Source organism: Neltuma alba, unplaced genomic scaffold, assembly GCF_004799145.2.
Source record: "Neltuma alba isolate B1F8T4 unplaced genomic scaffold, ASM479914v2 tig00011850_pilon, whole genome shotgun sequence".
NCBI lineage: Eukaryota > Viridiplantae > Streptophyta > Magnoliopsida > Fabales > Fabaceae > Neltuma > Neltuma alba.
The window spans coordinates 166,873-184,109 of record NW_021636455.1 but is presented as its reverse complement, the minus strand read 5'-3'; the positions used below and the strand labels follow the sequence as shown (position 1 = coordinate 184,109).

Sequence of the window (17,237 nt, the reverse complement as noted above, 5' to 3'; positions counted from 1 at the left end):
GACACATTCTTCGTCTTATCTTCTCAGAATGCCGAAGCTAATCGGTACTTACGATTTTGGCTGCAGAGCGAGAGTGATGAGGTGTCACTGTCTCGACTCACTCACCCCACACGCGTCGCAAACCACAGCTGCTTCGCCATGCATGCACGCACCCTAATTAGCTTGTTTTTATACCGGTCTCTATCCCTATATATAAAGCAGCACGTAATAGTACCAGTATCTCACGAGTTTCAGAAACAAGACATAATAAGGAATCGGAGCAGTAGTGTGGTGCGCGTTTTTTGTGTTGGGAAAATATGGCACACTATCAGAACCAGTACGGGGATGCCACAGGCAGGTCGACGGATGAGTACGGGAATCCGGTTAATTATTATGATCAGAGGAGCGGCACGGCAGGACACGGAGGCACCGAAGCCGCCGGGAGGGGTCATCATCAGGGGCTTCACCGGACGGGGAGCTCGAGCTCGAGCTCGTCGGAGGAGGATGAGGTGGTGGACGAGAACGGGGTGAGGAGAAAGAAGGGAATGAAAGAGAAGATAAAGGAGAAGATACCGGGAGTAGGAGGCCATCACTCATCTCATGTCCAGCACACATCCACCACCACTCCTGGCGGTGCTGTTTCCAGTGAGCATCACCACGACAAGAAAGGTTTCGTGGACAAGATCAAGGAAAAGCTTCCCGGTCACAACTGACTTCCTGCTCCGATCCTATCTGTGCTTTTTTTTTCCCCTCCTTTCTTTTTTTTTGTTGGGATCAAAATAAAGGCAACTGCTCTTCTGTATGTTGTGGCTACTTCCATGTGTCCACATATGTAAGATTGCCCTTCATCTTTGTGTGTAACAATTTTATTTCTCAAAAAAAATCCTTGGATGGGCGGTTGATTTTTGGGGGCTTCAGCTGTTCAGGGTCGCGATGGACTATATATATTTTGGCCCTGGTCCTATGCTACCAGAAAAGTCATGGGAAAATCAATATCGTTCACTAAAAATAACCATTAAAAAAAAAAGCATGATTACTCATTCAGTTGTGCGTCTCGGAACAAGCTACAGTACTTATCATTTTGATAAGTTTAGGTTTGATGAGCACCCTAAACATATCAAATTATTTTTTCAAGAGATTATCTTTATTTTAGACTGTATACATATTAAAATAATTATTTTGAATAAATAAAAAAATTAAATCTAAATCATCTAGATAAAATATGAAGTGATAAGTATCTAAACTGGTTTCGTGGGCTGGTTTAAGCTTTTAGCCCATGTCGTTTATTCTTTTTGGGCCTAAAGGCTCTTGGAGTGATGAAAGCTGAACGCCACGATGAACATAGGCGGAAGATAATGGATTCCCTTCTTGAAGCAGGCCCAGTAACTCATTCACGGATCTCTCTCTCCTTCTCTCTCTTTCTTTTCGGGCTCATTTTCAGTCCATAAGTATTTCTAATTTTTTTTATAATTAACTGTTAATGATAATTATTTAGTATTTCATACATAGCACGACTCTGCTCGAGTTTTTTTTTGGTCGTGGGATTTTATTTAAGAGGTATAAAAATTATCTTCATTCGAGTGCAGTGCTAATGTAGCATGTTTCATATAATCAATTGATAAAGAAATGGAATATTGGTGATGGGGACTGAGAGATGAAGTGCGGGCGGGTGACCACAGGTTGGATGCCGCAAGGAGAGGCCCTCGTTACTCCAAAAATTTCTCCAAAACGAACCCAACTGACCCATATTGCCCTCCCAATTTCCCTATATTTATGCAACCCGGCCATGACCCCAAACAAACAATATGTAAAACGATCAGGCGCAGCATTATAACTTTGTGCGAGTCCCGTCAGTGTCATCCAATGCCTGCCTCAATCATGTTCCACTTGCCCATGATGTTCCCTTCTCGCGCGCACACTGCACATTCGTTTCTAGTATCACTTTGACGTGCGTGAGAATAAACAATTAACAATATTCAATCATTTTATCCTGCTTGGTATTTTAGCAGTGACGCAGGGATCTTCTCAAAAGACAACGTCAAGTGTGTTCGGGTGGGGGAAAAACAAGAGATTAACACAGCGGCCCCTGCTGGGAACTGGCTACGGGGACAACGGCACTTCTTTGTTTCTCCACCTCATTTGGGTTTTGCGATGCCAACCACGCCTCAAACTAAAATCTGCTCAGCCAATGTTTCATTTGTATCTCGTAACGTATAATGCCTGGGAAATATAATCATTGGACAAATTTGTCTTCGTCTTTTTAAACAAAAACATTACATCTTTTAAAAAGGTATAACTACACTGGCTTGTAAATTACGCAATAGAATTTTTTCTTCTTCCCAAATAAATTATGCAATAGAATTATTTTGAGTAATATGGTAAATTATGTGAAATCCAAGGTCAATCGTCGAATAGATTAAAAATTCTTTCCAAAAAAAAAAAAACACTAAATTCCACGAGAGCATGTCCCCTCTTGAGGGTCGTTAATTGTTGGGGCGGACCCTGTATTAGTTTTGCCCAGCTGCTGTCCTCAGCTACGCACTTCCCCTCTCTGCCCCTCGTTTTCGTCGCTCCGGCCTTCACTCTCTGTAATGGGCGACGAGAAGAAGTCCAAACCTGCTGGTGTCTGGCCTGCCGTCAAACCTTTCGTCAATGGCGGAGCCTCTGGAATGCTCGCCACCTGTGTTATTCAGCCCATTGATATGGTTAAGGTAAAGTATCACCCTCTCCTTCCCTCTGTTTATCTGTTTGGAATCCCCATATGGCTCTTGATCCTTTTTGTTTCATTTTCTACAAAAGATGCCGACATGGACTGGAATGTTTGCCATGAGATTTTAATCTTGGAATTTCCCTTTTCTGTTGCACCGATTGATTCTATGAATGCTGCTCTCCCCTTATTTATTTTTTATTTTACTGGGTTTGCATAGGTGAGGATACAACTGGGTCAAGGGTCCGCTGCTCGGGTGACATCCACTATGCTCAAGAACGAGGGCATCGCTGCATTCTACAAGGTTTGATTCTGCACATTCTATGACTTCGATTCTGTTCAAGACACGTCTTTATGACTGGTTTTAGAAACTATTCCCGTCAATTTTGAAGCTGCTTCGTCATTGATGTTTCCTTATATTCATTTTGGTGCGATTGGTTCGGGATGTGTTTCCTGAAGTTCAATCGGATCGAGTCCGCTCTGAATCGAGGTCCATCTTCGTTTAAAAAAAAAAAAAAAGTCCATTCGAGGAATGGCGGAGTTTTTTCATTGCAACTCCCGCTTGCGGGTGCATTGTTTCTGCACACAAACACCCAGACCCCCCCCCCCTCCCAAAAAAAAAAAAAAAAGGAAAAAGAAAACCAACCGAGACGTCTAAGCGAAAGTAAACCTTATAAATTATTATTTTCAGTACACGAAAATAATATTTTGCTTTGAGGTTTGGCTTCTCTTTTACTTTTTTAAATTGTTGGTTGTCTTTTGTTGTTTATTTTTCACTGATGCATAAAGTTACTGATATCTAGACCAAATCCCTTTGTACAGGGTCTATCTGCAGGATTACTCAGACAAGCTACATACACTACTGCTCGACTAGGATCATTCAAGTGAGGATTTTATTATCACATTTGTTTGTCTTTATGAAACACTGAGGAAAAATTTCATGGCCTTTTCTGCATGTGGCATTATTACTTGCTCCCAACCATCGTTTCTCCAACAAATAGTTTTTATAACTTGAGGGCTCATAGATTTTACATAATATGGGATGTAATGATCTATCTTCATGGTTTAATCTAATGCCAATAATCATTAATTCTTCTTGGGATGAGTGATCTTATGACATCATCTATATGATAACTTTTTACAGTTGAGCTATCATATGATTTGATTTCACTTTTTGTTAGGATATTGACAAACAAAGCAATTGAGGCTAATGATGGGAAGCCACTGCCACTCTATCAGAAAGCTCTATGTGGGCTGACTGCTGGTGCTATTGGAGCAAGTGTTGGCAGTCCAGCTGATTTGGCACTCATACGAATGCAGGCTGATGCAACTTTACCTGCTGCTCAGCGCCGAAATTATGCAAATGCTTTCCATGCTCTTTATCGCATTGTTTCTGATGAAGGGGTTTTGGCACTTTGGAAAGGTGCAGGCCCTACTGTAGTAAGAGCTATGGCATTGAACATGGGAATGCTTGCATCCTATGATCAAAGTGTTGAGTTTTTCAAGGATTCCCTTGGTTTCGGTGAAGCTGCTACTGTGCTAGGTAAATAGCCATTTTGTTATGATTGATTATCTTTTAGTTCTGGGCAACGGAAAGATTGCTGCCATGTGACCTGAAGGTCATGGGTTCAAGTCGTGGAAATAGCCTCTCCGCTTGCAGCGATTAGACTTTGTACATTTACTCCTCCTCAAACTCCACCAGGTGGGAGCCTTGTGCACTAGGCCGCCCTTTTTGAATTATCTTTTAGTTGGAAGCCATTGGCTTCGGCTTTGGCTGCTGTTCTAATAGGACAAGTAAATACAACTATGCATGTCAAAATTTGACTAATGGTCTAACATGAAAGCCATACGTTTGGAAGTGGAGGGTGCTAGCTATGTTGGCTTGAACTGTTGATCATGTTTTGACATCTAATTGTTAGTTAACCAGAGTGCAGTACAGCTTGGGATGTGGTGCAGGTATGGGGGCAGGGCATGAACTGCTTAGTAAAGCGCCTGTTTGGTGTGCTGAATGGAAAAGAAAAATGGAATTAAAACAAGTGGATTTGTAGTTTGGACATGGCTTTTGTTTCCTTGAATAAAAATTAAAAAATAGTAAGAAAAACCGAGTCACAATTAAGTAATAATAGCAGGCGTATGATGCATATTATATATATCTCTTTTTTTGTCCAAAAGGGAAAACTCCTTTTTGGCTGCTTCTTGCCCCCTAAATATGAGGTATATGTTGGGTTTACTTTGTCAGTATTCACTTAATTTTTTAATTTTCTTTTATAGGTGGAGTGAATATCCATTAATTTTATCATTCTTGAGTTGTAAAAAGGTTAGACTATGCTAATTAAAAGGAAAATTGACAGCATTGGACTTGAAATTATTTGGATACCAGAACGTGAATTTTATAGATGTTAAAGCTGATAAATGGAAGTTATTGAAATCTGAGATATGAGATCCAAGATACCATGATTAATCCACAATATGTAGTAAGTAATAGTAAGGGGCTTTGCTTCGGAATTGAAGATCGGATTCTTGTCATTGCTTGGTTTAAGGGACTTCGATGGCTTTAATGAAGATTTTGTGGTCTAATGCCTGAGTAAGTAGTGGTAAGAGGTAAAAGTTCAGGAAACAAAGGAGATATAAGATGGTACATTTGGAATCAAAACAAACTCTTCAGTTAGCTTCTACATGACTGGAGGGAGTACCTAAAACTCAAGTTACAAGACTTCCTCCTTATTTATAGACTAATAGGAAGTATAGGCGCTAACGATAACTAACTAACCCTCCTGACAAACACTCTTGCTCGTTTTATTATTGTCATATCAACACCATTTTTGTACCATATTTTTTGGCTATCAATTTGGCTGATTACTGGATTACCGTTTTGAGTGCAATATTTGATACTTCATGTTCATGAACCTTATCTTCGATACTTAATGCTCAGTAACCCTTTCTGCACTTGTCTAGTTGGGATTATAGGTGCAAAGATAACTTTATGTCTGCATTGTAAGAGGCAATTTTAAAACAAATTAGGAGTCATAGTTTTTTGCCCTTGTTTGATGTTATGTCAAGATAGGTAAGAAATCCATACATATTATAGAAGTTGAAATGCACTGTTTTGTTGTTGCGGTTTTTTTTTTTTTAATTGCCGTGTGCTTTATTACTATTATTATGTAAGCTTGAATCCCTCCTCACCGGAGGAACTGCAAGTACTGGAAGGATTTCTATTCTGTGCCTTGGTTCTCGAAGGGAGTTCCCTGTAATTCTGGTCTCATTTTTATATATTTGTCATTTACACGTCCTCCATCATATAGGTGCGAGTACTGTATCTGGATTTTTCGCATCAGCTTGCAGTTTGCCATTTGACTATGTCAAGACGCAGATTCAGAAGATGCAGCCCGATGCTGAGGGGAAATTTCCATACAACGGCTCTCTCGATTGTGCTCTCAAAACGTTGAAATCAGGAGGACCCTTTAAATTTTACACTGGATTCCCTGTGTATTGTGTCAGGATTGCTCCTCATGTCATGGTATGCGATTCTAACTGTGCACGTTTCTTTTCATGTTCCCTTTTCTCCATTTTTCTGATTAAGGGCCCTTAGATTGTAGGGTCCATTCCAGTTTGTTTCCTAATATTTTATTTTATCTTATGCAGATGACATGGATTTTCCTCAACAAGATTCAGAAGTTGGAGAAATCAGTTGGGTTGTAGGTCTCCCGAGTGGTGGGCTTTTTGTATTTGATCCAGGCTAAGCTTTAAATAATCTGGTGGCAATTTCACACTAACGAGGCTGTTCATTTTTTGAGATTTAATCATATAATCGTGCGACTTAGGCGGGGGTCTTAACACACCTTGTACCAATTTATGGATAAGGGTGTGACTGAAGTAACATAGTATAGTTGAAATGATGAGCCGTCTCACTTCTATAAGAGGAGAATATAAATTTGAATCCTGAAAAACACATTTGTTGAGAGAGTTTTAATTTTAATGTTTTCGACTTAATAGAGATTAGTGTCAAATTCAAAATAACTTGAGAATATTTTGGGTTATTAAAAAATGAAAAGCAATGACATGAGAATTTTTGAACAAGATCAAAGCGTCTTTGTCTTGTCATGCGCGGCCTCATCTTATGCGGAATTAGAATTGGAATAGAATTATTTATGAGAAAAAGAAAATGCAAAAAACGCGTTACTAAATTCATTCCTAAATGCAAAGAGTACTTAAATAATTTCAAGAAAAAATAAAAAATCACCAACAAAGTTTTCAATTAGGCTGAAATGACACTTGTTCCCAAAAGATTAAATTAAGTAACAAATTCATCTAGACTAAAAATTTAACTCAATTTATTATTTTATTTGTTAAAAATGTGTATTGATTGTTGTCAGCAGAGAAAATGTAATGACTCGCCTAAAACGCATCTTTTAACTATTTACAGTGAAAGTCACCTTATTACATAAATTGATATGTGCAGTCAATAGAAGTACTTACGTAAAAATATAGTAAATATGAAAAATAAAATTTATTGATATATTACATTTGAAGTCAAAACAAATCACATTAGACCATACATTCCCAAACGAAATGACTAATTTATTACATGCGTCGGCCCCTCTGTGCGTTTGGACCCTTAAATGAATCTTTCCCTCCTTTGCTTCTCTCCAACCCCAACTACGCAACACATCGATTGGGACACGGTCATTGCTTTGCAGCTTAAACCAAGCTGCAAATTTTTTTTTTTTTATCAGATAGTTTCAAACCAGAGTGTATGTTGTAAGCTGCAACTTAATAAATGTCACAAACAATCATCGACTATTAAGTTCGGAAAACAAGGAGTGCATCCTCCGGCCACCTGACCGAACTGCAAATAATGATATCTATAATTTGCCCTTCAATGGGCTCCGACAAATTAATGTCAGCGTAATCAAAACACTAATCGTATGCTCATGTCTATCTGTCAAATAAATTCAACTTCCACCAATAAAACAAAGGGACTTTTTATCATCAAAGACAAACGAAGTAAAAGTAACCGAGCTGGTTCCGTCCTTGTAACAAACATTAACTTTGGATGTTTGTGCTGCTCAAATCCTGAATGAAGACGTGCTATGCCTTGGCCCTGAAATGGAAGGACAATACACGCTTATTGGCAACGCTGAATTGCAAAATACTGACTCAAACAATTCATAAAATGATTTAAGATCCATACGTCATGGTAGGCTGCGAATAATTCATAACCTATTCTCAAATTATTAATTCATCAGAAAAAGAGGAGAAACATCACTCTCATAAGGGAACTAGTTTCAATGTTCATTACTTTGATAAACACTCTAAACTTATCAGATTTAGATCATTCACATCTTATTTGGATGGTCCAGATTTAATTTCTTTTTTATTTTTATTTATTTAAAATAATTATTTTAATATGTATAGAATACCAAATAGAAATAATTTCTTAACTATCATTCTTTCAAAAAATAATTTTTTCTATTTAAAAATAATTAATTAAAAAATTTAAATCTAATGAGCTTAAGATGCTCATCAAGGTGATGAGCATTGAAACTAGTTCCATTTCATAATTGGGATCTGGGGTTTAATGCAGCTATGATTTGTAAATATTAAATGCTCATCCTCTTTAGTTTTACTTTTTGGTAATTGCAAAGACATTTAAGCCTGCCGTAAAGTTCTCCTTCCTTTCTCCAACAGCATTTCATAGAAAGCAATTTCCTGCCTTATAAATTTTCAGTGATCGAGTACACAATGAGAAGGGTTTCAGGAAATAAATAAAGGAATCCTAATCATGCAAATATGGCTCAAGAATCTGGCAGAAAAAAATCATTCTAGTAATGATCACAACTAGAATGACAGACTAATCATTCCAGATCTCCACATGGTATCTAAGATCAATTATAAGTTCGTTTCTGTTTTTTCAGAGAGAAAAGAAACAAGTTAGAAAAGAATTAGACATAGCAAAGGAAAACAAATAGAAACAAAAGCAAAAGAATCACAATCATCAATGGAAAAAGAGGATTTTACTAATTACCCATTAAAGAAAGAAGGAAAAAGAAAGAATAAGAAAAAAAGGATTGAACTAAAATGAAAAGAAAACATCATCAATTTAATCATGGTAACCTATAATAGAGCAAGTTACCTTTCCATGTAATAGTCATCCTCTGTATTAACAACTATTGCATCACCAACCACGATGTGGGGTGGCACCTAAGAGCCATTTGTCGGGGGGAAACAAGACAAAGGCAGTTAACATCATCAGCTTTGAAGATTCAATAAATTTCATAACAGGTAATTACAATGGAATAAATTTCTAACAAAATATAAATTGACAGATCAAAGTGAGGGGAAAAAAAGGCATAAGCATATGTACATACTTTAATTGTAAGATATCAAAGCATTATTGTTTCACGCATGACAAGCTATTGGGATGTGTTGAAGTATGCATAAATCACCCTAACATACTCTAAGACCCCATCATTTACAACCCCAAAAAAAAGCCCCAAAACCACTTAAAGTGATACATGGCAAACCTCAAAATAACATAATACATGATGTCATTCACACATTATATTTGCATATACTCTATTTATAATAATGGAAGTGTGGTTTGGTTTTCTAACAACATCAAGCCCCCTACTACCCCTTACATTACTACACTATCCTTAATTCCTACATATAATCACCATAGGGGTTGTTTGGAGGCAAAATGGATAAATAATAGAGACAAACTGACTGGAGTTTTATATTTAGAAACAAATTAAATCTCTAACTAGTTCTTATATTAAGAACCGGAGGCAGTGTTTTTGACAATGAATCCTCCCCAATATATCATGCTCATGATCCAACAGACAGGCTTCCTAGCGATGAAGTGTTGGATTGCAACTATTAATTCGTCTAGGCCTTTCTTTTTCCATAGGCATCAAGCCTATAAATGCTCCAATAGGCCAAATTCTATGCTTTCCACCAAGGTCATTTTGAACCCCTGCTACCCCATTCTGCTTCGTTGGTTGCTCTTGCCACTCATGCCATAAGCCCCCAACATGCAGAGAGGCATCGGTTTTGTCAATTATTTCCTCCTTCTCATTCTCTCTCCTTGTAATGACGTAAAATGTTACAGCATTTCATAGCTGCAAATTGATATTTCATCCTTCTTGGAGTTGCAAAGTTCTGCCCTGGCTTGAATTGTTATTTTCTGGTATTTAGTTAATTTGAATTACAATTGAGATGAGGCAATAGTGTAGTGGTCTAGATGCGCAGGTTTCTTCTGCCCCTTTTTGCCATTGTAAGTTTTCTGTGTTACACAAAGGGGGCTTTTATAGATTCAGGATGGATTTTAAGGGGTGTTTGGCATCAAATAAAAGGCAAATTCCTCCACATATTTACTTCGTATAACATAAAATCACTTTTGAAATCATAGTTTGGTTTTCATCCAAACACCTTCCTTAGTGTCACAAAATACTGGGCTTGGCTTCAATTGTCTCAACTCAGGGGAAGTAGTACAGCTCTGGTTGTGGTTTTGGCCTTTATAGGTCATTGAACAAAACTGCGTACAATTCACATTGGCTATTGATTAAATAAGCAAGGGGATAATCATTAGACTTACTTCAACTATAATGCCATTGTCCAGTGCTACTTTTTTATTCCTGAATTCAAGAAAAAACAGTAAGTATAGCAATTTTGAATTTTCTAGCAAAAGAAGCAGATGACAAGGAATCAGGTATTTTAATTCAAAACTTAACATTATAACTGCCACATATTTCATTGAGAAATGGAATAGTAAAATGCATAGATGATGTAGTAAAGTCATAAGTTTCAAATGAATTAAGGTTTATTGTAAGTATATCGGGACAAGTTCGTTACTGTACACATAGGGAACAGTTACTAAGGAATCAACTTTAAGATTTAGACATTTACAGTAGACTCAGGCAAGGAGGAATTAAGCGAAGGAAATTCGGACAGGATGTCAACTTGAAAACACCATAAAAATTGGAGGAGGATGCGGGGAAAAACCCAGTCTCCAAACTCACAATTCTTTAGGCAACACAAGTCGTGTGCAGGCTTGATGCTTACCATCAAATGGAAGATAAGCTCCAAGGTATTAAGCAAAACCTTGAACCAATTAAAAGGGAGCTTCTAAGTTACTACTTGCACATTTTACCAGACAACGTTCCAAAACAGACATTAACAAGAATGAAGACAGAATAGGCAGCAAATGACAAAGGCAGCAAGACAACTAGATGCTTCCAAAAGGGGGGGAAAAAAATTCTTTGTTCAGGCAATGATATATACCGTGGCGTGGCTGCAATCTCTTCCTTTACAGTACATGTTACACGCTTGGGAACAGACGCAGATAGTGGTTTGTCATCATAAAACTGCACCTTAACTTTCATTTCATCTGTTAATCAGGCAACAATTTGTGATTAACTAGCGAATGAATGATGGAAATAACAGGTAGCTATATTCATAAAGCTTAAAATGCTTCCAGCAAGTTAGCAAAGGTTGAGACCATTATAAAAAGATATACAAAAGCATGTGAATAAACACTATGCTGACAAGAACGGCCTTTTTGGATGCTTAATGAAAACATCAAAGCTTAAGTAGCTTGCAGCAATATATCTGATAATAAATCTTTGCAATGCTGACAAAAGTCAAACAAAACAAAAAAGAAAAAGAAAAGATCGGCATCACACTGGTAGCTAACTGAAGGCAAGAATGAGTCAGAAATCATGATCACTGGGCCTCAAGCTCGCTAGATTTAAATTTGTAAACATCAAAGCGTGAAATTGAGATATCAATTAAGGACTATTTTGTTAGCTCTCGATTTTTGAATCCTACTATATATCTATCCAACTAGAACAGTCGAACAGAGTCACAAAAACCCTCAAATCCATATATGCTCTCAGCCTGACAAGGACCCAATGAGAAAGGGCGGGGAACCTGAAGCTGTTTGAACCATCATCAAGGAAGGGGAATCCGAAGTTGGGTGAATCATAATGAATGCTTGGGCATTTATCAACTAGAATAAGGAGGAAAAGAATTACAATCTTATTTTCATCATAATGTTAACCCTGGGGTAGAAGCTCAATTCGGCACCCAAAAAAAAAAAAAATCCAAATCAATCTGCTATGAACCGTCAGACAGGAAAAGAACAGTAAACACGGATGACAAGTAATAATTGTTTACTATTTATGGACCTCGTAGATATGCAGCATTCTTGCCAAACAAGTCTCTAGACAACTCCACTTGATCCAATGTATCAGGGCTGGCAGCAATTACACAAAGAAACCACATTTATCAACTTGACAATGATTTCTAGCACAGAAAAGCAAACTAGGATGAAAGAAGCAAGAACTCACTCCATCAATACTACTGTGCCATCATGATCCATGCACATGTACATGAAATTTTTATCCTGCACATAGACTCCTGCAAATATTTACATGATTTACAAGCACAGAAAACTTAACACAAAGCAATTAATAGTCAGCACTCAGCAGGAATAAACTTAAGTCATAAGTAATTAGATAGAGCAAATTCTTTAACTATTCAACTTTCAAATAATCATCTTCTAAACTACGAACTAACCAAGGTATAGAAAAAAGCATTGCCTGTGAAGAGTATTGGATCAGCAGAAAGAAACAAGGCGGCAAATGGAAAGATCCACTTCTCTATTTTTTAATTTTTTATTTTTAACCAGTTCATTCCTTTAGTCCGTCTGCTCCTTCTTGTAGGGAGGTCAACATACAAATTAACACAGCAATATATTTAGGGAAGGACAGTCTAATTCAGCTGTCCTGAATTCAACAGAAATGACTGAAATTCAAGATTAACGAGCATAATCAACTCGCAAAAACTAATTTCTCTCTTTCCAACCCCCATGCACCCACAAATAAGGTTTGTTGTTTCATACAAGATATATAAATGTCTTGTGTATGGCTTTGCTTGCCTTAATTTATAATTCTTAATTCAAGCTGAAAACTCAGATTACTTGGGAACACAACTATTATGGCACAATATTCCATTGGAATTCATGAATAAAAAGATGTTTCCTAAGTTCGTGATTTTCATACAAGAATACATATCACCATTTAAAAAAAAAAAATTGCGTGCAACCCAAAATATTTTGTGGTATAAGTTTGCTCTTAAAGTATTAATTTTTCTCAAAAGCAATTGTGCTTTTAAAGTATTGTTTCATTAGCAATTTTAACTTAGTCATTAACTCCTCAATAGGTCCTTAAATGAATGTATAACAAGCACCATAAAGTATTTTTTTTTTAGTATTTTTAAGCTGCTGAATGCACCTTAAAAAAATACTTTAGGGTGCTGGATAAACTGCAAAATACTTTAGGGTACTGTATGCACTTGAAAAAATACTTCAAGCTGCTGGACACACTACAAAATATTTTATGATGCTGGACGCACCTAACAAAATACTTCAGGGTGCTGGACTCACCTTAATCCTTTGAAAAATACACCAAAAAATATATATGCTCCAAAAATCAAACTACACAAAAGCCATGGAAGGGGTAAAAAGAATATTAACATCAACTAAGCAACATTTGCCAATATATTTGCAAACTTGCAAAAGAGACTACTTTAAAGTGTCCACATATTGAAAACGATAAAGGCCAAAAGCCAACTTTTTCCCTAAAAGAGATCTTGTAGCAAGCTTCATCTTTGGAAATTGGGAGAATTACAATAGAAATAACTATCAAAAAGTCTTAATGACAAGTGAGGAATTGTCATTTCCCACTTTAGAACTTATCATTGCAAGCTACTCAATTGTCATTGGGACTTATAGTAATTATATTGTCTCCTTGGAACTTTATTGCAATTCTCCTTTGAAAATTCAGATTTTACTTACAGATTATGGGGGTGCTTAGATTAGCTTTTTGGAAGTGATTTTATAGTATACGAGGTACATATGTGAAAAGAGTTTTGTCCCGACTTATGTAAAAGTGCTTATAAGAAACTAATTCAAACACATCCTATAGATAAAACAATGGAAAAGCTTGCGCGTAGTTGAAGACAGAAAAACCCTTCTTTCTTCTTCTTCTTCCTCCTTTTTGTTGTTCTCCCTCCAAAACCTCTAAAATGACAGATTAGGAAGAACTCCAAACTAGAAGGGCAGAATCCGTGCTTACCAGAGACACAAGGCCTAAGATACCTTCCAGTTATGAGTTATGAGACTGTCTCATTTTAGTTTACTCAATCCCTTTGTATCACACATTCCTTCCTCTATGGAATTTTAGAATCCTATCAGCCTCAAGCTGCGCTCGGCTTTTCGTCTCTCGCTCTCTTTATTTCCTCATGATTCTCTTACTTTGACTAGTTATTCTGTACAGTCTGGGCACAGAATCAGCGCTATGCAATTCCTTGACACTAACTTGATTTTTGCTTTAAAAAAAAGGTGAGCCATAACATAAATTTATCAATCCATGTATCTAAATCATCAAGTAGATAGACAATCTACAAACATTATGTACTGACTATTTAGTCTAGTAAATCATACTAACATCTAGAAAGAGAGGGGCATACTTTCCACATCCTCATCTGTGCCGAACCGTTGGGTTAACTTGTTTCCATAACCAATGTCACGAAGTTCCACCTATTACCAGAAATAATAAAGGGCTCCCTCAAGTTTGCCTTATTTTGGTTTTAGTCTTTTAAGTTTCAAATCATAATTTTTGGTCCTTCAAGTTTCTTTTTATTTAAAGCATTGGTCCCTATAACTCAATAAAAACCTAGACAATTTTGTCTCCTAAAGGACCAAAACCTATGATTTGAAACTTGAGGAATTAAAACCAAAATGAGGGCAAATTTAAGAGATCAAAGATTATATTAACACAATAATAAATATTGAAGTTCTATAATTTAAAAAGAAAAAAAAAAGAAAAAAAGTAAAGCAAGTCCACAAGTTGCAAGTCTATCACATAACAGCAGCATAAAGAAGTGAGGCGTTTGGCTAACCAAGCAAAGAATTGCATTTAATGATATAAGCACTTGACAGAGAGGATTAATCCTAAATCAACACCCTTTTGGGAAAATTTCATATCTATTCAAACGAAGAATAAGTAAGGCATTGTCCAGACATCTGGTGACAAATGTTGTGAAAATTAACTATTACTTGTTTCCTATCAATACGCCCAGCGGTAGTGATTATTAGTCAACTCAAATCTCTCAATGCAGTCGCTTCAAGGGCGAAATAATGAAATAGACCCAAACTAAAGGATGTTAAATCTTCTACGTAAAACTAATACAAAGCTACGAGGAGCCAATTGTAGTACGAGATGACTAGGTTGGGCCAACCTATGGTGTACCAATTGTTATGCCAATAGCAGTGCCGGGCAGCTAAGTTGGCATGGAAGAACTGCAGTGCCACAGGAAATCCTTCTCTACTAATGAAAAGATGTTTCCATTTAACTTTTAAATCATCTATAATTCTGCAACATCCAATTTATCAGTTCAATTGCTTCCCTCTATGGTCTATAGTATGGGTTAAAAAGACAAAAAGGAATATCTCTTGATGCAAACTGTGCATTACATGAGGAGCACATGCAACTTTGTGAAGACCTAGAATTGGTTGTAGGGGTTAAGTAAGACTTGAAAAGAGCGTGTAAGGTGCCCAAAATATTTCTCTTCACATGACAGCCAACAAACCTTACTCCTACATACACTACGTTGATGCATGGAAGCCTTTAACAATAATTCACCATGCTACTTCAATATCCTGATTCAAGACATCTAGAAATACACGCCTCACGTATGTGCAAAAAGAAAATATACACCTCATGAACACTATTCTATTTCAATTAAAAAAAGCTGCCAAAAAATAAAGGACCAAGTCATCTAAAAATGGAATGAGAAAACTTAACCATTGGAGGAAGAAAAAAAAAAAAAAAAACCTTGATTGTAGCTTTCCCTCTTCCTTCATGAGAATGATCTACTTTAAGGACCTAATCCAAATTAAACAGCCATATCAGAACAAATGCTGGGTAATCAACGGATATAATTTTACAAAATAAGTTCCTTAATGAATAAGTACCTCATATATCCGCCCTAACAGCAGCATATTCACCGCAAAAGAAATGCAAAGAGAAAGTGTCACCAAAAAGACAAGAGGGAAAAAAAAAAAAAGTAATGCAGAGTGAATTATTAGTAACTATACATATTATAAGAGATCGCCCAAATAAATAATATTCAAACTCTGAAATACAAGGAAACCTTGTTTTTCAATGATATTTCCAACTCTGACCTGCATCACAAGTAAGAAAATCCATGAATCTAAATTTATCCCACAACAAAAAGTAAAAGATTGAATATATTTTGTTTGGGAAAAAAAACCCATCTACGTAATAATGACCAACAAAATCTGAGTATTGCTCGCCGGTGCCCGCAAATATTTACCATCACAACCATCAACAGATTTCTCATGACTTCAATCAAACATTTCCTTCATTTTCTTTCTCTTAAAGTGCTGGTCTTTACAAACATACTTAATGGTTTAGACTAAAAAAAGGATCAATTCAGAATTTTCAATGTTTGTCAAAAGCTTAAATTGCCAGCTCTCACAAAAAAGTTTCCTTTTGTATGCTTTTTTTTCCTTTAAAAAAAAGGATGATCCAATCATGCATCTGAAGAAACCCAGATATATAAATATACACGATTGCAGCAAGCTGTAACCTCAACAATCGTGTGAGGACATCTTTATTTTCAAAATCTCATTGGCATAGAGACTCTAGATTGTATAAATAACTTACATCAGAACCGGAGACTTTCATCGCCCGACACTGAATGGCGGACCATGGAGAGTTGAGCAGGTGGATGGGAGACGAAGTCCAGGTGGTGCGACTGGTGGCGGGAGAGGAAGCAGAAACCAGAGAAGTTTGAGAGTTCGACGATGACGGGGGGAAGACAGAAAAAGCAGAAGAGAAGGTTGATGATAAAAAAACGCGAGGGTCGGATGAAAGTCGAAGGAATGAAGTCGATGCAAGGAAGACAGGTCTGCCCAGCCTCTTGCTCCGCTGCACTGCTTGCATTTTAACTTCAGTCTACAAACGTCCGGCGGCGTCGCGTTCGGTTTTGTAGACACGCCAAGGCCCAACAAAGGACTTTGGGTCGTTATGTAATTTTGATAGCAACCCCACTAGCCTTACCCTCCGTTTGGATGGGAAGAAAAAAAAAAAAGGAGAGAAAATAAAGAGGAGAAAAAAATTAGAAAATAAAGAGAAGAAAAAAATTAGAGAAAAAATATTATCACTTCTCATATTTAGATAGACAAGACAAAACAGAAAAGAAAAAAATGAGTAAATATATGGATAACTAAAATACCTTTTATATTATATCAAAATATATCTTGATTAAAATCAAATTAAATATCATAATGAAAAACCATATTTACATTAATATAATGATATATATAATTTAAAATCAAATTATTTGATAAAGATATATTATCATGTTATTACATTTTAATATCAAATAATTTTGTAAAAAAAGAAAAAAATAACATTTTGTGTAATGTAATGTTAAAAAAACTAAAACAACAATTCTACTT

At 36.5% G+C, this 17,237-nt stretch overlaps 3 protein-coding genes across 3 annotated transcripts; 2 read left to right on the top strand and 1 right to left on the bottom strand.

Annotated features, from left to right (window-relative positions):
- The first annotated feature begins 262 nt into the window (after positions 1 to 262).
- Positions 263 to 865, top strand: LOC114718408 (dehydrin Xero 1-like). The gene has a single exon (XM_028903702.1). It carries the CDS (start codon positions 297 to 299, stop codon positions 690 to 692), a length of 396 nt encoding a protein of 131 aa, XP_028759535.1. The 5' UTR covers positions 263 to 296; the 3' UTR covers positions 693 to 865.
- A 1,612-nt stretch (positions 866 to 2,477) lies between these two features.
- LOC114718491 (mitochondrial dicarboxylate/tricarboxylate transporter DTC) lies at positions 2,478 to 6,633 on the top strand. The gene is made up of 6 exons (XM_028903821.1): positions 2,478 to 2,690; positions 2,907 to 2,990; positions 3,509 to 3,570; positions 3,868 to 4,229; positions 5,989 to 6,203; positions 6,329 to 6,633. The coding sequence occupies exons 1-6, from the start codon at positions 2,571 to 2,573 to the stop codon at positions 6,383 to 6,385; spliced, it is 900 nt and encodes a 299-aa protein (XP_028759654.1). The 5' UTR covers positions 2,478 to 2,570; the 3' UTR covers positions 6,386 to 6,633.
- A 545-nt stretch (positions 6,634 to 7,178) lies between these two features.
- On the bottom strand, positions 7,179 to 16,762 carry LOC114718492 (elongation factor P). Its single transcript, XM_028903822.1, has 11 exons — positions 16,441 to 16,762; positions 15,905 to 15,935; positions 15,726 to 15,739; positions 15,586 to 15,636; positions 14,219 to 14,288; positions 12,037 to 12,106; positions 11,875 to 11,942; positions 10,970 to 11,075; positions 10,284 to 10,323; positions 8,820 to 8,887; positions 7,179 to 7,787 (listed from the first exon to the last, which is right to left on the bottom strand). Exons 1-11 carry the CDS (start codon positions 16,717 to 16,719, stop codon positions 7,775 to 7,777), a joined length of 810 nt encoding a protein of 269 aa, XP_028759655.1. The 5' UTR covers positions 16,720 to 16,762; the 3' UTR covers positions 7,179 to 7,774.
- Between the last annotated feature and the right edge of the window lie 475 nt (positions 16,763 to 17,237).